The 27,981-nt window shown below is 40.4% G+C and overlaps 2 protein-coding genes across 2 annotated transcripts; one reads left to right on the top strand and one right to left on the bottom strand.

Annotated features, from left to right (window-relative positions):
* Window positions 1-873: 873 nt before the first annotated feature.
* Window positions 874-10,817, top strand: si:dkey-29b11.3 (actin-binding Rho-activating protein-like). The gene is made up of 2 exons (XM_020531166.2): window positions 874-1,930; window positions 6,483-10,817. Exon 1 carries the CDS (start codon window positions 1,158-1,160, stop codon window positions 1,611-1,613), a length of 456 nt encoding a protein of 151 aa, XP_020386755.1. The 5' UTR covers window positions 874-1,157; the 3' UTR covers window positions 1,614-1,930; window positions 6,483-10,817.
* Window positions 10,818-10,889: 72 nt separating this feature from the next.
* hint3 (histidine triad nucleotide binding protein 3) lies at window positions 10,890-19,926 on the bottom strand. Its single transcript, XM_020531164.2, has 5 exons — window positions 19,669-19,926; window positions 15,489-15,606; window positions 13,127-13,196; window positions 12,338-12,464; window positions 10,890-11,611 (listed from the first exon to the last, which is right to left on the bottom strand). The coding sequence occupies exons 1-5, from the start codon at window positions 19,837-19,839 to the stop codon at window positions 11,567-11,569; spliced, it is 531 nt and encodes a 176-aa protein (XP_020386753.1). The 5' UTR covers window positions 19,840-19,926; the 3' UTR covers window positions 10,890-11,566.
* Between the last annotated feature and the right edge of the window lie 8,055 nt (window positions 19,927-27,981).

Here is a 27,981-nt window from a genome sequence, read left to right as displayed (position 1 = left end):
ATCGTTTTAATTGATAAGGTGGTAGTGAGCAATCTTCCTAAACTGCTGGAATCGGATGGGTAAGTACACCCGCAGTGATATTAGAGAGTGTGTATTTGCTTCTTTACCAAATGTCTTTTCATACGTCTGTAAATAAGAGTTCAACATTCTTAATCACCTCTCTATGTTACTTCAAATAATTCAACAAGGGTCGTCAGGCACATTTGCATTTAACCCGTGTTCTTTGATCCACATTTTGATTTTATCCTTGACAGTAGTCTCTAGAAGTTGTCTAATTTATCTGCAGTCCTACAATACAATCATGATTGCATTTAAAAGTACTTATTTTCGTTTTGGAAGGTCCTTGATGTCATAGCAGGCACTATGTAAATGTAAAAAAAAATCTCTTCCTTTAACTAGTTCGAAACTTATCTGAAACTTACTTATCTCTAAGCACAGTTGCGTTGCAAGTTATCTCAAAAGCGAATAAAGAGTTTTAGAGAGGGTTGAGCACCGCGGGGGTACAGTGTTTTATTCCCACCCCCCCCCCAACTGCATTTCGATTTAGACTCTTCCCTCTCTCCCCCTAATTTTTGATGGTTTGCATTGATTGTAACAAGTTTTGCATGTAACTATTGAATTGCCACACGCGTGTGTTTGTTGGCGTGATGGTTATTAGTTTTAAAACAAAATAAAACAAAAACGTCACTATGATTTTGTAGTGAGAAGGTCACTCATTTGTACGTAGTGGCACTTCAGAGTATATAAAAAAAGACTAAAAAGTGAATATTTCATCCACAACTTGGGGTGACTATTATTTAGTATTAGTGACAAATAGATTGCAATAAGTTGCATTGTCCAATGGAAAGGCGGCACTCCCACCCTCGGCTCTTCCCTATTGGTGTCCAGATGGAATGTTTCTCCTATCGGTTCTTTAACCCGTCAATCTTAATAATCCCAGCTGATTCTGACAGACACGAGCATGTTCAAAGCCGCAGCCTGGCGTGGGTTTTTAACAACAAAAACAGCCTGAACATCTTCAATGCAAGTGAGCGGCGATACGTGGACGGTCGCGTTAAAAGCGAAGTAAACTTTACTGCTGCTGATTGTTAGAGGGACGGAAATGGCTGCGATAACCTTCCAGGATTAGGGGATCCTGATAATATGCTGGAATAAAAATGGCAGAGAGTGGTAGCAATCGCCAAGTGCCAGGACAGGACGGAACAACAAGCCTGAGGCAGAAGTGGCAGCAATGGGCCGACGACCACAAGCAGTACCAGAGGTACAATCCTTTTAGTGGCTCCCATGCGGTGACTTTGCGGTTGCACAGAGGGGATGAAGAATACGGGCGTCCCAAAAAGGGATCCAAAACAGACCAGAGAGGTAAAGATGCACACACCCATGTCGGAAAAGAAGTCGAAGAGTTGCTTTATGTTATTAGAAGGTGCGGAGAAACCGGGCCAGACGGGGACATATATATAACTTTTGGGAGATTGTTTGATGCCTACGTGACAATTTCCAATAAAGTGGTGGGAATCCTGCTGCGAGCGAGAAAACACGGTCTGGTTCACTTTGAAGGGGAAATGCTTTGGCAAGGAAGGGATGATCGCACTGTCATCACGCTGCTTGAGTGAAGTTAGATTTGTGGTAAATAAGACTGAGCAATTTGTGAAGTTGCACCTTTTGATGTGGTTGCACTGCAGTGAAGCTACGCATATTTTAAGCCTTTATTGAAAAACGTCGACAACATAAAAATTTGATTGTATTTAGGACCTACAGCAATAGAAACAAATATTTTATTGCAAATACTTTCGACGATGTACTAAATATATGTTACAATGCAAACTAACTTGGATGCTGCTAAGATAGAAACAGAAAATGCCGTAAACAACCAGCGGGTTTGGGAGTATCTATGAAGAAGAAATAGTGAATGTTTCGAGTGAATGACCTTGTAAGTATTGTAAGATTTGTCAAAACTTGCCGGCAGTACTGCATAGAATCAAGAAAAGTTTACGGCACCAACAGAGATCCATTATTTTTGTAACCAAAAAAAGCCACCCGGTCTAATCCCACTACCCAACATTTGATCTGGAGGCCTGCAGATCCAACATTTGAGGTGTATTTGCATTATCCCGACACCTTTTTTAAATTAGTGCAGAATTTCTGTTTCTATTATTTTTCAGGCATAGAACATAAAACAGTACAGCACAGTACAGGCCCTTCGGCCCACGATGTTGTGCCTAACTTTTACACTAATCCTAAGGTCTATCTAACCTTTACCCCTACCTTTATACTATCATCCATATGCCTATCTAATAGCCGCTTAAATGCCCCTAATGAGATCGACTCCACTACCCTCTCTGGCAATGCATTCCACGCCCCTACCACTCTGAGTAAAGAACCTACCTCCACTCACGTTAAAACTATGCCCCCTCGTAATAGCAACCTCCACCCGAGGAAAAAGTTTCTGGCTGTCCACTCTATCTATACCGCTGATCATTTTGTACACCTCTATAACGTCACCTCTCATCCTTCGTCGTTCTAAAGAGAAAAGCCCTAGCTCTCTCAACCTTTCCCCGTAAGACCTTCCCTCCATTTCAGGCAACATCCTGGTAAATCTCCTCTGCACCTTTTCCAATGCTTCCACATCTTTCCTGTAATGAGGTGACCAGACCTGGACACAATACTCCAGATGTGGCCGAACCAGGCTTTTGTATAGCTGGAGCATAACTCCACGGCTCTTGAACTCAATCCCTCTATTAATGAAAGCTAACACACTGTACGCCTTCTTAACAACTCTATCCACCTGGGTGGCAGCTTTCAGGGAACTGTGGACATGAACCCCAAGATCCCTCTGCTCCGCCACACTGCCAATAATCTTTCTGTTAACCCTGTATTCTGCTTTCAAGTTTGTCCTTCCAAAATGAATCACCTCACTTTTCAAGGTTAAACTCCATCTGCCACTTCTCAGCCCAGCTCTCTATCCTATCAATGTCCCATTATAACCTCGAACAGCCCCCCGCACTATCCACAACTCGACCCACCTTCGTATCATCCACGAACTTACTAATCCACCCTTCCACTCCTTCATCCAAATCATTTACAAAAATCACAAATAGAAGAGGACCCAGAACAGATCCTTGTGATACACCACTCGTAACTGAGCACCAGGTTGAATATTTTCTGTCCACTACCACCCTTTGTCTTCTGAGGGTCAGCCAATTCTGAATCCAATCTGCCACATTTGCCCCTATCCCATGCCTCCTTAGCTTCTGCATGAGCCTACCATGGGGAACCTTATTAAACGCCTTACTTAAATCCATGTATACCACATCCACTGCTCTACCTTCATCCATGTGTTTGGTCACCTCTTCAAAGAATTCAATAAGGTTTGTAAGGCATGATCTACCCCTCACAAATCCATGCTGACTATCACAAATCAAACTGTGCCTTTCCAAGTGATCATAAATCCTATCTCTGAGCCCTTTCCAATAATTTGCCCACTGACAGAAGACTAACTGGCCTGTAATTTCTGGGGTTATCCCTATTCCCTTTTTTTGAACAAGGGAATGACATTTGCCGCTCTCCAGTCTTCCAGCACTATACCCGTGGACAGTGAGGACGAAAAGATCATCGCCAAAGGCCCTGCGATCGCTTCCCATTAGAAACCTTGGATAAATCCCATCAGGCCCGGAGGACTTATCTACCTTCAAGTTCCTCAAAATTCCTACTACATCTTCCTTACTAACATCGACCTCATCTAGCCTACTAGCCTGTTTCACACTGTCCTCCTGTACGACTAGGCCCCTCTCAGTTGTGAATACCGAAGAAAAATATTCACTAAGGACCTCTCCTATCTCTTTAGGCTCCGTGCACAAATTCCCTTTACAATCCTTGATCGGCCCTACCCTTTGGTCATTCTCTTATTCCTCACATACGTGAAAAAAGCCTTGGAGTTTTCCTTGATCCTATCTGCCAAGGTTTCCTCATGCCCCCCTCTAGCTCTCTTAAGCCCTTTCTTCAGCTCCTTCCTGGATAACTTGTATCCCTCTAGAGCCTTTTCCGTTCCTTGTTTCCTAAACCTTATATAAGCATCCTTCTTCCTCTTAACCAGTCGTTCGACCTGTCTCCAGAACCAAGGCTCCCTCACTCGACCGCATCTTCCCTGCCTGCTAGGGACAAACATATCGAGCACACGCAGTATGCATTCCTTAAACAATCTCCACGTTTCAATAGTGGTCTTCCCTGACAGCATCTGTTCCCATTCTATGTTACCCAGTTCTTGCCTAACAGAATTGTAATTACCCTTCCCCCAATTATAAACCTTACCCTGCTGTATGTACCTATCCTTTTCCATGACTATTGTAAAAGTAACAAGAGTTATGATCGCTACCGCCAAAATGCTCTCCTACCAACAGGTCTAACACTTGGCCCGGCTCAGCGCCAAACACCAAATCCAAAGTGGCCTCTCCTCGTGTTGGTCTATCTACGTACTGTGTCAGGAATCCTTCCTGAACACACTGGACAAAATTCACTCCATCTAGAATATTACAACTAAAAAGTTTCCAATCAATATTTGGAAAGTTGAAGTCACCCATGACTACAACCCTGTGACTTCTGCACCTTTCCAGTATCTGCCTCCCAATCCGCTCTTCCACTTCTCTGCAACTATTAGGGGGTCTGTAAAAAAAACCCCTAACAAAGTGACTGCTCCTTTCTTGTTCCTGACCTCAACCCAAACTGACTCTGTAGATATATCAGTATGCTTCCATACAGTCATACAGCGTGGAAACAGATCCTTCGGTCCAACTAGTCCACACTGACCATGTTCCCAAATTAAACTAGTCCCGCTTGCCAGCATTTAGCTCATATCCCTCCAAATCTTTCCTTTTATATACTTATCCAAATGTCTTTTAAACGTTGTATCCACCACTTCCTCTAGCAGTTCATTGCACACACGAACCACTCTGTGTTTAAAAAAGTTGCCTCTTATGTCCTTTTTTTTAAAACTTGCTCCACTCACCTTAAAAAATGCCCCTTAGTTTTGAACTCCCCCCACCCTTGGGAAAAGACCCTTACTATTCACCTTATCTATGCCCCTCATGATTTTATAAACCTCTATAAGGTCACTCCTCAACCTCCTAGGCTCCAGTGAAAAACATATCACTGAGAGCAAATGGTAATGACAGGATACTAAAGACCCAGGTACAAATTAATCACTTTCTGACTTTTGCATGTATATTTCTCCAAAATTTACAATCATTTTCACAATATAACATATGAACCTTTTCAAATGGTAGGATAAGGGCTGATTGAAAAATTCCTTGAAGTTCCATTGTTTTAGTTGAGATAGACATTATAGCAAAGCTAAAATTACATAATCCCTACAACCGAAACAGGCCATTCAACTCATATAGTCCACACTAACCCTCTGAAGAGCAGCCCACCCGGACCCAATTCAACCCCCCACTCCGTCCCCCGTCCCTCCCCATCCCATCCTGTAACCCTACATTTCCTGTGGCTAACCCACCTAGCCTGCACATCCTTGGACACCATGGACAACTTAGCATGGCCAATCCACCTAACCTGCATATCTTTGGACTTTGGTAGGAAATCAGAATTATAATCTGTACAAGGTCTGCTTCAATTGACAACAACACCAAAAACTACAAATGTTGAAAATGCTCAATAGGTTGTACAGCATCTGTGGTGTGAGGGATTCCATTCCCTTCCTCATTAAAATCATTCTTGGACCCCAGAAGTAAAAGAACAAAATACTTGTGACAAACACATTTTAGGTTATGCTTAAATTTTTCAGTTCCTTAAACCAACAAAACCATGAGGCAAACCTCCATATGATTTGAATGAAACTTATAGTCACTCACGCACAGCCTGATTGTTAATTCTTGAGTCTGGAGATAACAGTCCTGATGCTTCAACAGTGTCCTTTCTTGTAGTGTCCCAGTCACACTATTACGCACAGGCCTCAGAACTATATTCAGTTAACAGCCTGCAGGATCACCTAGTCTTTCATAACCTTTTATCTCGGTTTTTAAATCTCCTGAGCTATAGAACTGCACTGTAAGGGAAAATTTCTGTTGTTTATACAGCAGAAAGATGATATAGCTTCTCTCATAGTGATGGGTGCTTAGCTCACAGCATTGATCATGTATTCATGTGTCTTCCCTTCTTCCCGGGAATTGATTGGGATTCAAAACTGCAGTTAGTTAATGGAATTGTCCAATTGTTAATGTTTGCCAAACTGTTCATGAGTCTAGGTTACAATTAACTCATTCTTTCTGTCCATTAACTTTAACAGTTTCAGTGGAAAGAACAAACAATTTGACATGTTGCATTTGGTCCTGTTTGTCAAAACTAAATTTTGCAGCAACAACATTTTGTTTTACATCAGTGTGAAAATATCTAACTAATAAGAATTTAAAAGTATAGTGTTTTTCATAATTAGGATCATTTTGACATTTTTGTTTTCCTGCCTTTCCTAGCCCGTAGCAGTTACGTCACCTTTGGTTATATTATGTTTGTGTCATGTCTACATAATCAGGATGGGATTTGAAGCTTCCTTGCTGAACACTCTACCGATGGACTTCATGGAAAATAAAATGCACCACTGGAACCAGAAAACAAAATTTGGACACAAGTGAAATGAATAGCAGGCTCTTTTCTCTAGTCATGTCAACCAAAACCTCAAACTATAAGCTGTAGCACAAAACTACAAGAGAAAAGGAACAATAACACAAACTCTGAAGTGAATATAAAAATGTTTGTGACATCAAAAGCTTTTTACCCCATCCAGTCCATTCACTCCATAATCTATGTACAAATTGTGTCATTTTAGTTTTGATCCAACCTAACTTTCTCCTGAAAGATACTGCCACAGAATTCCTCTTTGAAATCCCATGATTAATTTGATAGAACATCAGAATAACTACCATATATGAAATAGTGACAAATGACTTTCCAATTGAAATGGCATCATGTTCCATGGAGTTGTTTAACCTAAGCTGCTAACTTCTAATTATTTAAACCCTGCTGCTAAATAGATATTTACCTAACTCCAATTAACAAAGTTACCAACTTTTATCGTTAACTATCTTTGCTAGCATGCAGTACCAAATATCCCATTATTCCATAATAGAAAAAAAAAGTTTTATTTTTGTCACATCTCAGTTGCCACTTTTAGACTTATTTCCTCAAGTTGTGCTGTCACAGCACAAACATCTACAATGACCTGTGCCCCTCAACTTTTTGAAACCCTAGTTTGCCTAATTTTCACTGTTTCACTACTGAATGCATTGATTCATATTGTGGCATCTGCACAAGCTGTACCTCAACTCATATTTATGATTCATGTAGGAACCCCAGATTATGAATATTGGCAGGTCATCAACCATAGGGATATGGAAAAGAAGCTCAATTCTTCCCCTATCCAATGTCTACACAGAAACATAATTCACTAGGAATACCGAATCATAGTCAGGGATGAGAATCCTCGATATTTGCCCCCTGCTGTCTTTCAGCTATCAGTGCTGAGGGTAACTATTACAGACCCAAGCCATCTATTAAAGGTCAACGAACACAATATAGATTGATGACAGAACCAGATACTTCACTGAATGTTGAATTGTTGTCAGTGTCAAATGTAAGCCTATATAGATATCCTGAGAGATGACAGGTTTTAAAAATTATATAAGATCATATTTACTGTTTTAATGACCCTGTCTCAGAAACAGTTTTTGTCCTGGTAGAAAGCCAGTGCTCAGCTGTCCTTGTCACTCAACAGAGCTTGCACCCGGCAAGTGTAACAGATGTCATGTCATTTGATGAGTGCATCTTTTCTGTAACAGATCCCACTCATTACCAATTTGTCCTGCACTTGTTGTTCACCCTTGTCATATAGACCATCTCAGAACTGTTCTTCTATCTCAGATAGATAAAGCAGTGTTATTCAGCAGCAAAAAAATAGTCTTCCATTTCTAATAAACTGATTGTAGTGGAAACCATATCAAGTTTTATTCTTCAAACTGACTGCATGGACAGACCATGTCCAAGTTGAAGCAGACACCTGCTTCCTAAAGTGGAAAAGATTGGGAAGAAGCGAGGATTCCCTTCTTAATCATATAATGTAAAACAGATCAGCTAATAAGTTAATGCAAAATACATTGTGACATGAAGCCATGGGGGAAACTTAAGTGGACTGGGAGCATTATGAATGAAGCTACCGTTTCGTTTACCTATTGGAAATCTTTGTGGAAATATGATATCTGACGGCAAACTCATATATAAGTATATACTCACTTTACAATAAGTGGGCAATGATAAAACTGGAAATATTACTTTTTGTAGTTCAAAACAAAAAGTTATATCCCCATAAAGCATATAATTCTAAGTTAATGAATAAAACTGGAAATCAATTGAAACAATGGGGCTGTGAAATCCTGTGGGTTCCACTGTCTTGGCATAGTTTATGGGGAGAATTAGTAGATATAGCACATCCTTTATTTTATCATTTGCAGTATTGCACTTCTCCCTGGTGGTTTCAGACACCACCTTAATCCCTGCTTCCTGTACGAATTCTATTCTCCCAGTTTCTACATATCTGTCACGTTTGTTCTGATGATGCCACCCACATAGGCGTTTCTGACATGTATTTCTTCTTTCTCCGGTGAGGATCTCCCACACTGTAATGGACTGTAGTGGACAGGATCATCAACCTTGTCCATTCCCATTTCTGGCACTCCCAATTTCATACCTTCTCCTACCTCCAAGAACCACAATAGGGTTTCTCTTGGCAGCCTGCATATTCAAAGAATCATCCTTCCCCATTTTGATCACCTGTAGCATGTGTCACCATCAAACACATCTTCCCCTACCTCCCAGAGTTCTGAAGGTATGGTTCTTTCTACCATACATTTCATGCCCTTCCATGGCGCCTTCCCATGGAATTGCAGGAAATGCAACACTTGCCTTTTTACCACCTCACTCCTCGCTATCAAAGATGCTAAATACAACTTTCAGTTGAGATAGCACAAATAAATCACTTCTTTCTAATGGTTTCCTCTACATTAAGAGACTAAACACAGTCTAGGTGATTGTTTGGGGAACACCTCCAGTCAGTGCCTAATCTCTCCTTTTGTTCCACTTGCCCCTCCTCAAATTTATCAACCGTATAAAACCTATACTATTTCTACCCATTCTCAGTTCCAAAGAAGGATTATATTGTGCTTGAAAGGATAACTCTGTTGCTCACTCCATACATGCTTCCAAATCTGTTGAGTTTCTCCAGCACTTTGTTCTCAGATCTCTGCCATCTGCAGTATTTTGTTTGTTTTTAGGGATGCTTTCAATGGAAAAGTTACATGCAAAAGGTCAAGTATTTTATCAAACTATGAATTAATCACTTCCTGAGGATTAATCTTTCAATAAGGTATATTCACAGAAAGACTTTAGTATTACATAAAAAAAGACACATTTTGCTCAAGATTTTTGCCTTATACTTATCAGGATATTTCACAAGAATTCAAGGGGAAAACCAAAATGTAAACTGCATGATGGAGTTTCATTGGCAAGTGCACTTTATGCTACCTACTGCTGTTAATGTTTTAGGATTTGTTTTAAAAAGGCTGTTACAATTTACTTATGAAATTAAAGAATTACAATCAAAAACCAACAACACTGCAAAACAGTATCTGACATTATTCTTAATTAGCATCTTTTAGAAAAGTTATAGAGATGAACTGGATAGTGGGGTGGTGGCAGGCCACGAAAGAATTTGAAAACTTTGAAATTGAAGCTTTGCACGTCCAGGGATTAATTTTTAGATTTGTGATCATAAGAACAAGAATGAAAAAAAACTGCTGATCATTTGTTTTAAACAGATTGTGTATCACGTTAATGTGTTGAATAAAGAATTCAACTTTATGCCTCAACTTAAGATCTGTAAAAAGCACAAAACACACAAATAGGAGATGCTCTTCATTATTATACATTTTTGCATATTGGATGACATAATAAGTGATTGTCAAGACATCATGCAACAAGAAGTAATGTCTGACAAGCTTGACTTGGCAGAGAAAATACAAGTTTTTTTTTGGTATCAACTGGCACATTTCTCGAGTCCTAACTCACGATCCAGTAATTCTAGGTCAGGAAAGTGAAAAAAAAACTACATTTGAACTACACCTGATTCACACTGGTAGAAGGTAATCTCACCAATTTCTGCACTAGCAGATCATTGAGTACAGTGGTGCTGTCACGTCCACATGTGGTCTGAGCATCTCACTTTTAAGTATGCTTATTCCAATATCTAATATTTCAAAATAGAAACCAAATATGCACAAAAGAATACCCTCATGACCTTAAAGGGCAACCTATAAATGGCAAAAATGTACCTCGTGAAAACATATTTCAGTTTTCAGGTTGCACCTCAATGTTTTATTTGCACACTGCTTTTATGTTATACTGTCTAAAAAATGCCAATGTTGCCCAGGCTGGCCTCCTATCTTTCACTATCCACAGACACCCACTGCCAACACGCTGACTCTCTAAGAGTTGTTGGTTGCCAGTGTTTAAGACATTAAGGATAAAACACAAAATGGAATTTCCAGCATGTCAGAGGTGCCAACATCTCATAGTCCTGAGCTGTAAATTAGATTTCAGTGTTAACACACTTCAGAAAATGCAGTATACTAAGTCAGAGAGTGCTGCATTATAAGAGCATCAGGTGGGCATGGCACAGAGAACACATTTAATTCAAACTGTTATGCACTTATAAGCAATGGCTTGGATTATTCTCTTGGATATTAATTGTATAATGATTCTATTTTGATTAATATTCAAGTTAATGGAATCTATAACAGCCGTTATGTTAGAACAAGCAATTCAATACAAGATGATGGCACAATAGTGACTCATTTTTATGGTCCATCTGTAAGAACACATTATACATTTTCTGAATTACATTCAAAAGTTATTTCGTGTCCTCGTATTCGTTCCATAAATTAAGAACATCAATTTGTTACAATATCCGAAAATCCTAATCTATACTAATGCATGAGTAAATATTACGTAGTCGTGTACAAATAACCTTCCAGATACAAGATATTTTATTGCACATGGAGCATATTTACACACATAGTAAGATGTTTTACTTTAATGTTGATGTAATTAAATATTTCAAATGGTATTTCAGACAAAACGTACATAAGAATATTATGTAATTAAAGTTCTTCAGTCTTTCCAATTTTATATCCAGCTAACCTTACCAATTGTGTGCCACTAATTGCATGCTGGCAAGTTTAACAAACCGTTATCTTTGACTTACACACATGTAAATTTCGTAGTCTTTGTTAAACAGTTTATAGAACAGGTGTAGATCCTTACTTCCTGAATGAAAAGTTATGAATTTGAAAAAAACAGAAACCCACCAAATGGATTTCTTGTTCAATTCTGATGGGAACAAATTAGTTCTTGTTGATTAAATCCAGGTCAAAGAGCAACTTCAGTCTTGATGTTTTCTGGAAGTATCTGCAGTAGTACTTAACTGCACGGATGTAGCATCTTCCATCATTCACTCATCCGGAAGAGATTTTAGATTTTCAATCAACTGGTCCACCTTTAAGTAGAGAAAAAAAATCCTATAGTGTGGTAAGTCAGGTTAAATGTGTGCAAAGCACAATCTATAATTGAGATTGAGTGAAGCAGTGTGATCTTTGTTGAATCTTTCAGAGGATAATCTTAAAACGTAGCTGACATTGATCACATGATAGTTTCGTCTCCCTACTGCCTATATGGATTCCATGCAAAATGTATTTGGGCAATTTCAATTCAGTTTCCAAAATATGCAGCATAAAACAACTCATTGTTCTGTTTCTTTTGGCAATTTTCTAGAAGATAAAAGCCAGGTGGCTTCTCAAAAGTATAGAACCATTTAACTTCAAAATATAAAAATAAAATACAATAAATTTTGATTAACAGCCTTTCTCAGTACCGACAGAAGATATCATGCAATAATAATTGAGAACGAAAGTCTATCTGGAAATTAGGAGATGGCCATTGAGGCTTGCTATCCTGTTCCACCAATCAAAAGATCATGGCTGATCCGATTGTGGTCTCAATTAGTCTTTTTTGTGTGTCCTCCATAACCTTGCTTTCATCCCATGCCTTAGCTTCTGAAAACAAGAACTATTCCTCCAATGCCATTACAGACAGGCCAAAGATTGAAACTGATTGTTCATTAACATTAGAAAGTGCATATTTCAACAAAATCATGCAAGACCAGTGCAAATTGGCTTACATTTTCACCTATCATACAATTGATTAATAGAAACAATATACTTACTGTAATAAACCAGTAGGAATTAACTCGGTAAATCATTCTCGATATAAATCCCATCTGACTGGCTGGAGCCATTACATGCAAGTGCAAATGAGTTATTGTACAGAATGGGGGCAAGTGAAAGCCCAGCCTGTAAACAAGTCCAATACTTTGGTAACTATTTTGATGACACTCTGGGATAGTACAAAAATCACAGCATAAAGCTTCAAAACAAAACTGAACTAAGACAATTAAGTTCATACAAAAATATGAAGGTTATTCACTATAAAAGAAAGTACCTTCAGTGTAATTTAAGTACTAAACTTGTGAAAATAATTCAACCAAAATTATAGGAAACATCAAAATGTTCACAGTAAAATTAAAAGTGAAGAGATGTTACTCTGCTGGGTGTAATTTTAATACCATTTTGATATTAACATTTGCAGTTCCTTTTAGAACATTTAGTTAGAGGAATTCAGTAGATTACAATGTCACAGCATATGCCTGCATCTAGCTTGTACTTAGATAACAGCCCTCACAGTAACTGAGTGCTAGCTTCCTCTGGCAATGTAATTTGCTCAGCTACAAGGTGAGCTACCAACAGATTTCACAGAATGTTGCTTCACACAATTCACTTAAATGTTCACTAAATCATAGTTTATTATTTTTAATTGGTTTGAGCTTTGTGCATGCCTTTTTAGAAGATTACTTAAAAAGGCCATAGGTAGATATCAAATAAATGCCATAACATAACTTCTTCAGAATCATATTCTGTTGTCAAGCATCCTTTTATTTTTGCAGTACTGTACATACCTTACATCTGCCAGATCATCAATACCATTTTGTTGAAGTGCATTTTTTCCGATGTTCACCATCTTTTGAACTTTTCATTAAAATATAATTTTGCAATTAATTGGAGCATGACATAACCATAAATCATATACACTAGAAGCAGCACGTAGAATAAAAACAAATAATGTAAAACTACAATTCAGATTTTATAATTTAGAATATAGTCCTCCCCCATTTTAACAGCCAGCTGTTCAATTGCTTTCTGAGCACATGCAGGTAGTAGGTCAATAAGGCACCTTACCATATCTCATTCCTACTAACAGGACTCTGGTAAAATTAAGTGGCTCACAAGTAAAGGCAGTACCTAGTATTGGCAACATTAGCTCATGGGTTAAACTGACAAAGCACTAATCATCTTTTCCTCTTAATTTGTAGCACAGAGCGTACACCAGTCACAGCAGCAAAACATTACAAAACCAACCAGGAGAAAATTAACATTGCATTCAAAGGAATACACAAGTCTGTTTTGTATTTTAAATAAGAATGTGGAAAATTGTACAGGTATGTCCTGTGCACAAAAAGCAGGACAAATCGAACCCAGCCAACTGCCACCCCATCAGTCTACTCTTGAGCATCAGTAAAGTGATGAAAGATGACACCAACAGTGCTATCAAGCAGCACCTACTCAGCCAGGCTATGTTTGGGTTCTGCCAGGACCATTCAGCTCCTGACATCATTACAGCCTTGGTTCAAACAGGAACAAAACAGCTTAATTCCAGAGGTGAGATGACAATGATAGCCCTTGACATCAAGGCCGCATGCAACTCAGTGTGGCATCAAGGAACCCAAGCAAAACTGGAATCAATGAGTATCGGGGGCAAACTCTCCACTGGATGATCTCATACCTGACACATTGGAAAATGGTTGAGATTGTTGGAAGTCAGTCGTCTCAGCTCCAGGATATCTCTGCAAGAGTTCCTCAGAGTGGTATCCTAGGCCCAACCATCTTTAGCTGTTTCAACAATGACCTTCCTTCCATCATAAGGTCAGAAATGGAGATGTTCACAGTTGATTGCACAATGTTCAGTACCATTTGTAACTCCTCAGATACTGAAGCAACCACTCCTCACATGACAAGCCATGAAGGAGGCCAGGGCCGGGTCAGGGATACCTCCAGTCCCCCTCTCCCCAATGTTGTATATAGATTGGGCAGCACAGTGGTTAGCACTGCTGCCTCACAAGGCCAGGGACTCAGGTTCAATTTCACCCTTGAGTGACTGTCTGCGTGGGTTTCTGCCAGACACTCCGGTTTCCTCCCACAGTCCAAAGATGTACAGGTTAGGTGGATTGGCCATGTTAAATTGCCCATAGTGTTCAGGGGTGTGAAAATTACAGGGAAAGAGTATGGGGATGGGTGTGGGTGGGATGCGCTTCGGAGAGTTGGTGTGGACTTGTTGAGCCGAATGGCCTGCTTCCACACCGTAGGGATTATGATTCTACGATGTTCAAACGCAACAAGATCTGGACAATGTCCAGACTTGGGCTAACAAATGGTAAGTAACATTCACAATGACTATTTCCAATAAGAGACAATCTAACCACTGCCCCTTGACATGCATTAGCATTACCATTACTGAATCCCCCACTATCAACATCCTTAAGGTTACCATTGACCAGAAACTCAACTTGACTCACCACATAAACACAATGGCTGTAAGAGTATGTCAGGGGCTAGGAACACTGTGGTCAGTAACTTACCTCCTGACTCCCTAAAGCCTGTCCACCACCTACACGGCGCAGGTCAGGAGTGTAATGGAATACTCCCCACTTGCCTGGATGGGTGCTGCTCCAACAATAATTAAGAAGCTTGCCACCATCCCAGACAAAGCAGCCCACTTGATTGGCACTCTATCCACAAGCAGCCACTTCCTCCATTGCCAATGCTCCGTAGCAGCAGTGTGTACTATCTACAAGATACACTGCAGAAATTCACCAAAGATCCTTCGACAACACCTTCCACCACCAAACCCACTACCATTTCCATTTAGAAGGACAAAGGCAGCAGATACATGGGAACACCACCAAGTGCAATTTGCCCTCCGAGCCACTCACCATCTTGACTTGGAAATTTTTAAAATATATACACAACTTAAAGATGTGACCACAAGGCAATCATTCCACCAAATGAAACATTTATAATTACGACTTAGTGTATCTAATGCATTTAAACTTGGTCTTTGGTCTATCAAAACTCATCCAAAGAGTTGTATTTTTAAAGCTTAATGAAATATATTTGTAAAGCCTTTACAAGCACAGTTCAATTGAAAGATAATGAAGTAAGTGTTGTAATATGATCTGAACAACAAAGTGAATGCAATCTCACCTACTGATATATGCTCCTTCTTCAGAGATTTGCAATTTGCAATGTGTTTTCTTGGTACAACGAGATAATGATGGGGCGCACCAGGTCGAATGTCCCTAAAGCAAGCAAACTGGTCATCCTACACAAAAACAATTCAGCATTTTAATATCTCTGATGACTTACTTAATAATGTTATGACAATTAAGAGATAAAAATGTAGTCTTTTGCTCAAAATACTGATTAGACCAGGAATCTGTCTGTGGACAGCCATTTTCATAATTATATTTAATTTCTCAGCTGTATATCTATTTAATACAGCAGGTTAAAAATATAAAAGCAAAACTCTCCATACATTGAAGATCTGAATTCAGAACTAAAAGTGCTGGAAGCAGTTAGGTCTGGCATCATAGCATATATTTACTTTTATTCATTCATGGGATGTAGATGTCAGTGGCAAGGCCAATTATTAATGTCCACCCCTAATTGTCCTTAAAGTGGTAGAGAGGTACCTTTCTGAACTGCTGCAACCACATGACAGAGGGAGGGGATTCTTGGATTTTGGTCCAGCAAATATAAAGAATACAGTTTCAAGTCAAGAGTGTGTGCTCTTTGGAAGATAATTTGCAGTTGGTAGTATCTCACGCTCTTGTTCCTCTTGGCGATAGAGGTTGCAGGTTTGGAAGGTGTTTTCAAAGGTTTCTTGGCAAGCTGCTATAATGTAGTGGTCATCGGGCACTGGCATTATAGGAAGCGAATATTTAAAGTTGTAGATAGGGTGCCAATCATGTTCTGTCCTGGATGATGTCAAGCTTCCTGAGTGTGGTTGGAGCTGAACTCATCTAGTTGAGTGGAAATTATTAAATCACACTCCTGTTGTATTTTGTAGATGGTGCTCTAGCATTGGAAAGTCAGGAAATGATTTACTGGAATTATCAAGTTCACAGAATTCTCAACTTCTAACTTGGTCTTCTCCAGACTTAAATTCCTGCACTTGCCGAATTCCCTGGATCTAGCAAACTGAGAAATTTGTACTCACTCATGCATAAAAGTGAATTTTCACCTCAAAATATTTAGTGGTTAGGACTTCAACCTTGCACTCATGTCAAAGTCATGTAGTGTAAACAAAGCATTAACTGAAATCTTGGTGAGGCAGAATAAAAATCTTTCCTTCAAACTCCCTCATTCCACTTTATTCCAGTGTCAGGTTGGACCCTGATTCTACTATAACTTTAGCATTGCTGAAAAGCTAATTTGCTTCCTAAAGATGCTGCACTGAGTGTAAACGGAGTGTTAAATCTCTCCATTTGAGCCTCACTTTTCGAATCTACACCACCAATGCACCCTCATATGAGCTATTTCCTTGACAACAAGGTGCAGGGCTGGATGAACACAGCAGGCCAAGCAGCATCATAGGTCTGTTCTTTCACTTCCATCATTAGCAGCTGTTCTTTTGGACCCTACACACCCCGACCCCAACCCTCTTCAATTTCAAAATCCTCTATATAATATAGCTTTGACTGCTTTTGTTCCCTCCTTGGCTTCCCCTTCAACTTGGGCATCTTCCCTGTCAAAGCTTAATGTTTTGAAAGTGTGGCTTCCACACAATGTAAAATGTTGCCTGATGATTTGTAAATATTCTAAATGTAATTGTAAATTCTTTTTAGTTGAAAGTTTTATCAGATTAATTGCTAATAATGTTGGAGAAACTATTCTCGCTCATAAGAGGATCAGATTTAGTGTTTTTGTGAAAGAAGTAAATGCAAGATGAGAAAGCACTTCTCTCCCAGGAAAAAACCATCAAGGTCTGGAATGCACTGCCTAGATGTGAGGGCAGATTCAATTGTGACACTTAGAAGGGATGATTATTTTAACACAAAGACATGTGAAGGATTAGGTGGGGAACAAAAATTGGCACTAAACTAAAATGGTGCAGTCACAATGATGTGAATAGTCTCCTTCAGTGCCATAACAATACTGCAATTCTGACACTAATTATGTGATATGGTTGTCCACACAAAGGAGGACAAATTCAACCAGCCAATTACCACCCCATCAGTCAAGTCTTGGTCATCAGCAAAATGATGAAAGGGTCATCCACTGTGCTATCAAGCAGCACTAAACAATAATCGGCTGATTCTCAGCTTTAGCTTCAGCACCACTCAGCTCCTGACTTCTTTACAGCTTTGGGCCAAACATGTGCAAAAGATGTGAACTCCAGAGGTGAGGTAGAAGTGGTTGCCCTTAACATCACAGCAGCATTTGACCAAGTGGGGCAACAAGGAGCCCTAGCCCAACTGGAGTCAGTGGGAAGCAGGAAAAACTTTCCACTGATTGGAGTTATTGCTAGTATAAAGGAAAGTTGTGGTTATTGGCGGTCATTAACCTCAGTTCTGAAACATCACTGCAGGAGTTCCTCAGCGTTGTCTCCCACGTCCATTTTCCCTTCATCACAAGGTCAGAAGTTGGAAGGATTGTTGATGATTACAAAAGTGCCATTCAGCACCATTTGTGACTCCTCAGACAGGGAAGAGTAAGTGTTAACATACAGTAAGACAACAGGCCACACAAATGCCAGTCATTGACTATCTCCAACAAGAGAGAATCTAATCATCATCCCTTCACATTCAGTTTGTACTACCATTGCTGAATCCTTGATTACTAACATGTTCTGGTTTGCCATTGACCAGAAACTGAAGTTGTCCAGCTATATAGTTGTTGTGGCGACAACAGCAGGTCAGAGGCTAGGGATCCTGCAGTGAGAAACTTGCTTGCTAACTCCCTAAACTTGACCACCATCTGGTGTGATTGAATGCTCCCGACTATATGGATGGATGCAGCTTCAAAACTCCAGAAGCCTGACAGCATCAGGACAAAGCAGTCCATGTGATTGTCACCCCATCAACTACCTTCAATATTCAATCCTTTCACTGAGGCACAATAGCAGCAGTGTATACCATATACAAGATGTACCAAATACATGGGAACACCAGTACCTGCAAATTAACATCACTTCTAAGCCACGAACGTGACTTTAATTTTTTTTTATTCATTCACAGGATGTGGGCAGCTCTAGCTAGGCCAGCATTTATTACCCATCTCTAACTGCCTATAGAGCAGTTAAGAGTCCACCATATTGCTGTGGGTCTGGAGTCACATGTAGGCCAGACTAGGTAAGGATGGCAGATTTCATTCCCTAAGTGAATCAGATGGGTTTTTTCCTGACAATCAGCACTGATTTCATGGCAGGATTTGAACTTGCGTCCCCAGAACAATAACTCAGTTTCTGGATTTACAGTCTAGCGTTAATACCACTCGGTCATTGCCTCACCCAGGCAAATATATCACTGTTCCTTCAATGTTGCTAGGACAAAATCCTAGAACTACCTTCCTAACAGAATTGTGGATCTACTTACACCCAAATGGACTGCAGTGGTTCCAAAACGCAGCTTGAAGGCAACTTGTTACATATATTACTTGCCACTTGTCAGTGCAAACCTAGACAATGTCCAGGTACATTTGAACTTGGACTGATGCAGAATCTTATGAATCTCAAATGGTACTAAACATTGTACAATCACCCTAATGAACACCTGCAGTGATGTTCTGGAACTGCGATGACTGATCTTCAACAGCCACAACCATCTTCCTATATGTCAGGTATGAGTCCAACCAGCAGAAAATTTGCACCCTGATTCCTAGTGATTCCAGTTTTGCTAAGGTTCCTTGATGCCACATTAAGTCAAATGATGTCCAGGGCTGTCACTCTCACCTCACCTCCAGAATTCAGCTCTTTTTGTTTGAACCAAGGCTGTAATGAGATCAGGAGCTGAGTGGCCCTGGCGGAACCCAAACTGGGGCGGGGTCACTGAGCAGGAGCTGCGTGATAGCACTGTTGATGACACCTTCCATCACTTTACTGTTGATTGAGTGTAGACTGATGGGGCGGTGAGTGGCCGGATAGGATTTGTCCTGCGTTTTATGTAAAGGACATAACTGGACAATTTTCCACATTGATAGGTGTTGTAACTGTACTCGAACAGCTTGACCAGGGGAGCGGCAAGCTCTGAAGCACAAGTCTTCAGTAAAACTGCCGAAATGTTGTCAGGGCCATGCCACTGTCTAATCCACAAACAAATTTTGTTTTTCACAAAAGTTTAACAGTCACCGGAAATAAATGTTTCAAACACTTCCGCCTCCTCACCCAATGCAGCAGATCCACCGACTCCTCTCTGTTCCCGATTCTACAAAAGATGCATTTCCTATCAAACTCCGGATAGGCCTCTCCCGAACTCCCGGCCTCAGCCTCGGACTCTCCTCCGGCCACAGCCGGACCCGCAGTGTCCCCTTCATCCTCAACCCTCACCGACGCCATGGAAACAGACCCAACCAACGGAGCCCAGACAACACCGATCCACCCCCACCAATGGAGCCCAGACAACACCGATCAGGACTGACCAATGGAGCCCAGAGAACGTCGATCCCTAGCCAGCTGTGCTGACATTGGCCCTTTCTGGGGCAGAGAATCACAAACAAAATCACCATCCTCTGAGTGAAGAAGTGCCTCCTTATTTCAGCTCTAATGACTTATTCCTTACTTTGGAACTGTATTCCCTAAGTTTAGATTCCCCTGCCAGGGGAAATATCCTTCCTATGCTTGCTCTGTAAGAATTCTGTTGATTGAATTAGATCATCTTTTACTCTTCTAAACCCTGGAGGGCAAAGGCCCAGATATGAGGGTTGTTTACTATAGACCTAAAGAATATACTTTCTAAAGGTTGAAATGTTAGAATGTGAAGGCCCAAAGAGCCTCGGGGACCCGGGAATATACAGCATTCAAATGCTGTGAACCAATACAGTAAAATAATATCAAAAAGGCTCATAAAATATTTGCCTTTATAACTACAGATCTAGAATACAACAGAATACAAGTCATGCATTGGCTGCTCAAGACCTCACCTGAAGGACTGTGAGCATTAGAAACAATATTATGGCCTTGGAGCAAGTTCACCATAATTTGCGAGAATTCAAATATATCATTTTGGAGCAGAAGTAGGCCATTTGGTCCCTCCAGCCTGCTCTCAGCTCAAGGCTGATCTGTTTGTGTTTTGAATTCCTACTTTTTCATCCACCATTTTCTGAGGCAGAGAATTCCAAAGACATACAACCGTCAGAAGAAAATGAATTCTCCTCCTCTCTGCCTTGAAAGGGTGACCATTAATTTGCCAGGCGGCACAGTGGCTTAATGGGTAGCACTGCTGCCTCACAGCACCAGGAACTAGGGTTGGATTCCACCCTCGGGTGACTGATTGTGTCGAGTTTGCACGTTCTCCCCATGTCTGCATGGGTTTCTGTCAGGTGCTCCAGTTTCCTCCAACAGTCCAAAGATGTGCAAGATGGATGGATTGGCCATGCTAAATTACCCATAGTGTTCAGGATGTATGGGTTAGGTGCGTTGGCCATGGCAAATGCAGTGTTACAGCTACAGGGATAGAATAGGGAGAATGGTTTGGGTGGGATACTGTTTGGAGGGTGAATGTAGACTTGTTGGGTCGAATGGCCTGTTTCCACACTGTAGAGTTTTTTAAGTGTCCAACAGATCTGGACTTAACCAGAGGAAATACTAATGCTATGTCCACCTTGTCAAGAACAGTCTTATATACTTAAACCAAGACATTCCTCACTCTTCTCAATTCCAGTGGAAACAAATCTAGCCTGGCCAACCTAAATCTAGTGAACTTCTTCTGAACCACCACCAATGCATATGCAATGCAGAATGATGGCTGAACCTCAAGAATTAAATTATGAGAAGAGATTATGTGCACTAGGACTGTGTTGCATAATGCTGAGAAGATCAAAGGCTGATTTTATTGACATTTTAAAGATGTTAAAGGAAATAGGTAATATTGATAGTGAAACTATTTCTGTTGTTTGGTGATTTAAGGACCATAAGGCATGGTCTAAACATTAAAGCCAGATCTTTCAAGGAGTGAAATGAAGAAGCAAAGCTACACTTTGTTGGGAGAAGTTTGGTAGCTTCTGCAAATGACCATTGACACTGGATCAATTGATAATTATAATTTGAGACTCATCAAATTTTGTGAACCAAAGTTATTATGGGATTGGGACACACAGAGGTATATGGAGTATCAGTTGCAAACTCCCCTTGGAACAGGCTCAAGGTCTGACCTATGTTTGTTGTTATGACTGTACTTTGTTTGCTGATGTATGAGAAACATTACATCACATTACATTACGAAACATTACATTAATGCAAACCTTTCTTCCGTTTTTTTAAATTCCTGTGGTGTTCTTCCAATAGCTATCTTTCTGTTCTTGTCTTCTAACATAATTTGCTTCTTCTTCTTCAGAACTGTTTTGTTTTTCATTCTTAATGGAGCAGAGGACAGGGTGGTGAGAGGCGATAGAAGCCGACAGGAGACACTGGGAACTTTGGACTGAATCATGCTGGTACTGGGAAGGAAGTGAGGTGGCAATGCTGCATTGCAAAGGCAGGAAGGCGACTGGCGTGTTTAAAAGGTAATTGTGTGTGCATGTGTTTGATTGGAATTAAATGCTGTGTTTCAAATTAAATTTCAATGCATGAGGATTATATGTTGTCAGACCATTGACAATTCAAAGGATGTGTTACTAAAGGATGTGGTATCAAAGCAAAGTCTTGAATTGCGAGGGAACTTCCAGCCGTTGTGGAATAGAAACTTTCACCAAAAGGGAAGGCGAGGCCAGTGAATTCACAAAGCTGAAAGGCCATTCAAAAGGCCAGAGCTGTTAGTGCCAGATATATTGACAAGGGCTTTCCAATGTGTCAGGCGTAATCAAATGCCCCTCAGTGGCCATCAAAGCACCAGTGAACTTGGAGCCTTTGTGAACAGAAATTCTTTTATTCAGTAAAAATCCTGATGACCTACAACAACCGAAAGTACATGCCAAAGATGTATAATAACGTTTTATTATAACGTGCCAATTACCCATGGACCTGTCGGGTCTGAGAGTCATGATACAGACTATGGAGCAAATTATTGGCATTGTCTTATGATTCCAGCTGATGGTAATACTGGACAAACCTAAATCATGATTTTTTTTTATATTGTGGAGGTCAGTTATGGAATATATTCAAACGAGGCTGCCAACGTGCTTTAAACAAAAGTTTAATACACAAACTATATTACAATATATGAAATTACTATACACAAGAACTGTTTATAAGGTCATATTACAAACATCAGCAAGAAAGATTCATCCCTTTTACTCCAGCAATAACCTTATAACATAGAGTCAGAATTTCTACAGGACAGAAAGAGGACCTTTGCTCCATTGTGTCCACACCCGTCATCAAATATCCATTCTTACAATACAGCCTTATCATAATCCCCATCTAATTCTGTCAAAGACGAGCAGGATGGACCACTGCTTAATTTGCTGTGTCAACAACATCAATGTTGACCCAAAGCAGCAACATAACAGAAACTATGCCACAGGAAAATCAATGCTGAGGCCTTTCAGCCAGCACCTCTCTGCTGACTCGATGACTCCCCATGATGCAGAGACACAAAGTGTCCATAACGCTTGGTTTGCCCTCAGGACCTCCCCGATCAGCACCTGCAAAGAGAGGCTCAGTCTTTTGAGCAGGAAACACCAGGACTAGTTTGATCAGAATGACCAGGAGCTGATAACCCATGAGGGCAAGGCATTTCTAAACCTGAAACAGCAAGTCAAGTTGAAATCTAGAAATCAGCTGCATAGGCAGCTGAAGGCTGAGGTCCACCTAAAGAACAGATGGTGGGTGCACAAAGAACAAGAGGTCCAGCAGTTAGCTGATAACCATCATGTACGTGATTTCTTTAGCGTGGTCAAGATTACCAATAGTTCCATAAGGCCCCAGTCCACTGCTGGCCAAGATAGGGAAGTGCTCATCAAGAAGAGAGAGGCAGATGGTGCCTTTTGGAAAATCCTCTTAACAGAGATTTTGTCTTCAACACTAGTGTCCTCAACTCCATCCCACAGCTTACTTACTGCTACCATCTTAGCACAACCCCAACACAGCATGTATTGGAAAAGGGCATTCGACAGTTAAAGAAGAGCAAAGCATCAGGGGCAGGTGAAATCCTCACCAAAGCAAAAAAAAAGGTGTGAAAGCTCCATTAACTCAAACGTACGATCTCAGTTCCCTTATCTGGAAGAGGGGGAGAGTTTTCCAGATATCAGAGAGGGTGTAATTCTGACCATCTTCAAGAAAAGTGACAGGTCTGACTGCAGTAAGCTGTTGCCCACAGGGAAAGTTTTCATAAGAATTGTCCACAATCATCTTCTCTCTGGAGCTAAAGAGCATCTACCAGACACAGTCTGGATTTTGCCGTCCATGGGCATAATCTTCATGGCATAGAGACTACAAGAGAAATGCATGGAACAGCACCAACCCTTGTGCATCACTTTGTCCTTACGAAGGCCTTCAACACTGTGGAGCATCCTCCTTTACTTCAGCTGCTCTGTAAGTTTGTCACCATTTTCCTCCATGATAACACGCAAGATGTGATCCATGGGTCCACCACAGACACAACATATATTGATATCAGGGTCAAGCCAGGCAGGGCCATCACACCACCAACTCTTCTCAATCTTCCTTGCTGCCATAATCCACCTCAATCTGAGCAAGCTCCCCAACTAAAGTGGAGCTAATGTACAAAACAAACAAGAAGCTGTTCAATCAAGAGGCCTGTTCCAGGATTGTCTCATTTTTGAGATCGAGGTACAGTGTGCAGAAGACATTTGAGTCTGCAATCACTTAGAGGCTCAATCCCATGCCATTGTCAACATCTACACCATGCACTAAATTTTCAAAAGGCCAAGGTCCTTTAATAATCTGCTTCTGCCACGCTGCACTGTATCTTTGCCCCCAACACAGTTATCAAAATCCAAATATGAATGATGACACCTTGTTCAATGTAGATCACTTGGGTAGATATCAGTAAGATTCACTACTGCCATTAGTTTGTCAGTGCAACATTTGGTGAGCTGAAGAAGAGAATGATTGAAGACCAGGACCCCAAACCTGACACCAAACTCATGGTCAACAAAGCAGTTAGCTGTGATACCCATCCCCCTATATGGCTCCATTCCACATGCCTCATCCATGCCAGCATGTGCACTCTTCCACACCGAATCCTGATGAACCTCCATGCCTACCCGTGCTCCCCTCCCTGTTCCCAAGGCCCCTCACACCTTCCACATCAATCTATAACACCCTCATCCCCATCACCCCTCATAACCCCTCAGCTAACTTAGTGTAAACTCAACCCCTTCTTCCACCTACTAAGCCTTAGACTAATGTCCTCCACACCAGCTCACCGATTATCTAACAGGGACTAGAGGGATCTCATGCAGGCAGATGCGATTAGTTTACAGAAATAGTCAGCACAGAAATAGTGGCCGAATGGCCTGTCCCTGCGCTGCACTATTCTGTGTTCTATGAGCAGAGCTGAGGAACCATACTGAGATGAAGTAAAGTTCTAAACTTCTACTACAGACTTTATTATATGAAAAAGTGACAAAAGCCTATTCAACATATTTATATCCCCTCCAGTAACTAATACCTTATAAAAACAGACATTTGTAGTCATTAACATCAAAGATTGCTAATCCCTCAGTTCCTTCTTTGAACCATTAACTATGAGTTTACAGCCCCACCTAAAGACCGTACTAATGTGTGATTGTGGAAGCAGACAAGCAATAGTAATCCTGTAATGATAATCCTTAGGGTTATATGAACAAATAGCTTTATTTAATTATTCATTCCTAGAATGTCAGTGTTGCTGGCAAAATCCGTTTATTGAAGGAACAGTGATATAGTTCTAAGTCAGCACAGTGTGTGTGTTGAAGGGGAACTTGTTTGTGGTGCTGTTCTTACTGAAACTGTAAGCATCAATTTCTTTAAACTAAAGGCTCAGGAGCCTTTATTTTCAAAACATAAAAGACAAGAGATTTAAATAACTTATCAACCTGACAGTTTCATAGACTACCTGCCTTTTATGTCATCTCTTCAAAGTTGTAAGTCACACACTGTGGGAAGTGGACATTGCTCCAATAAACGTGAGATCTGTTTAAGTCAGCACTGAGTTCAAATAGCTGTGCTGTTCCCCTATTTGTGTGTCACATATTCCCCTGTTCCCTACCAGCAAAATGAGGATGTTTTGAAAATGAAGGAGTGTCTTCCAGATCCAAGGTACTAACACATGACCTCCAAAACTTGATGAAGATCCAAGTATGTAACTATGATTAGTTAGTGAAGAATGCAACTAAATGAGAGTAATTTGATGGAGTTCCAGCAAAAATGGAGGTAGATTTGGAGGCAACAACACACTCACTCTTTGGAAAGGTAAGGGAGGTTGGATAGATGGATAGATAGACAGACAGACAGACGGACAGAGGGATGGACAGATAATAAAGTAAAATAGTAAATATCCAACAATTTATACAACATTACAAGTGTTTGATTTCATCTTGTTGGCACATTGGAATAACTAACAAGGCTTAAATAATCACATTGTTATGTGACCTTTGTGATAAAAATTCTGCATTTGCATGTATAGATAGGATAATCGGTGATCTTTCAGTTACATTAAAGTTGCTATTTCTTTGAGTGCCAAATACTGTGTTAGGTACCAAATGTGTTAGGTTTTATTGGTAGAGGGATTGAGTTTCAGAGCCATGAGGTCATGTTGCAGCTGTACAAAACTCTGGTGCGGCCGCACTTGAAGTATTGCGTACACTTCTGGTCGCCGCAATATAGGAAGGATGTGGAAGCATTGGAAAGGGTGCAGAGGAGATTTACCAGGATTTTGCCTTGTATGGAGGGAAGGTCTTATGAGGAAAGGCTGAGGGAGTTGAGGCTGTTTTCGTTAGAGAGAAGAAGGTTAAGAGGTGACTTAATAGAGACATACAAGATGATCAGAGGATTAGATAGGATGGACAGTGAGAGCCTTTTTCCTCAGATGGTGATGGCTAGCACGAGGAGACATAGCTTTAAATTGAGGGGTGATAGATATAGGACAGATGTCAGAGGTTGGTTCTTTACTCAGAGAGTAGTAAGGGCGTGGAATGCCCTGCCTGCAACAGTAATAGACTCGCCAACTTTAAGGGCATTTAAATGGTCATTGGATAAACATATGGATGATAATGGAAAGGTGTAGGTTAGATGGGCTTCAGATTGGTTTCACAGGTCGGCACAACATCAAGGGCCATTACTGCGCTGTAATGTTCTATGTTCTACTGTGAAGTAGTTTTAAGAAAACATATGTGGGTCCTTTGGAAATGAATTGAGGTTATATCTCAGACACATTTGCCTAATGGGTTTACTGGTAAAGAGAAATCAAATCAACAATTTTTTTTAGTCAGGAAGGTGGCCTGATGACTAGATTTCACAACATTTCGGTCAAGTTATAGTGTAGCAGATACAGGAATATGGATGCTGTAAAAGAAGGTCTTGGGCCTGGACTAGAATCTTCTAAGGGTCCCTTGATTAGGGATACAAGTTAAGATTAGATTGTTGTGGGAATGCTCAGAGCACTTTTCCCATTAGACAAGAGTTGTGTTGGTCCAGGTGCACACACATGGTCTAAATAATACAAAGATACCTGCACAATGCATCACTGAGATCTTTATACTCATCAAGTGTTAGCAGTTATCACAAGATGCTTGCTGGAGGCTATTTGTTCAGAGAGAGAGTGAGGAGTAAGGCATTTGTTAGGAATTTAACATATGTCTATGACATTGCTAATCAATGGGTATTTCCCACAGGCTGAGACCTTGCAGTAAGAACCCAGTTAGACTTAGTTCAGAATGTATAAGTGTGTTAGAGTTAAATTGGCCAAGAGATCAGGCTCAAGAAACCAAGAAAATCCCAGAAGTCCTGGGATCTGTGGGACTTGACCAAAAACATTGAACTTGTGTGTTATACCAACCCTCTAATAATGAAATATTAAATACTGTATCAAATTGTATTGTCCAGTGAAACCTGTTAGCATTCTAAATTAGTGATTGTCTTTTTCACCGATAAGGTTACTCATGAGTAAGAATTTCATTACTCTGGGCATTAGTATAGGATTCAAATTCCAACAATATTCATACTGGTAGCTAACAGATTAACAGTAATGAAAACATTTAATCCACTGAAATTGATTTGAATATTATAAATACAAAACTACCCAATAGGTGATTTATTCAAATCAACGCATTAATCCATTTTACACCTGTTTAATCCCAGGAATAATGCCTGACTAATTGACCACAATTCATACCATTACAATAGCTTCATGTACCTAATGATACTTTTGTTAGAGGTAACACAGAACAAACCCTTGATGTGTTCGTACTATTTTCCACTAGGTGTCCCACTTAGATGTGAAGCTGTTCATCAGCTAAGTTCACTTCCAAAGTTAAGACAGGTAACATTACCACAGCACCGCTCCCCCTCGCACCTCTCCAACCACCCTTCAATTTG

This window comes from Rhincodon typus, chromosome 5 (genome assembly GCF_021869965.1).
Source record: "Rhincodon typus isolate 14 chromosome 5, sRhiTyp1.1, whole genome shotgun sequence".
Taxonomy (NCBI): domain Eukaryota; kingdom Metazoa; phylum Chordata; class Chondrichthyes; order Orectolobiformes; family Rhincodontidae; genus Rhincodon; species Rhincodon typus.
The sequence above is the reverse complement of the archived record's forward strand: the minus strand, read 5'-3'. Positions and strand labels throughout refer to the sequence as shown.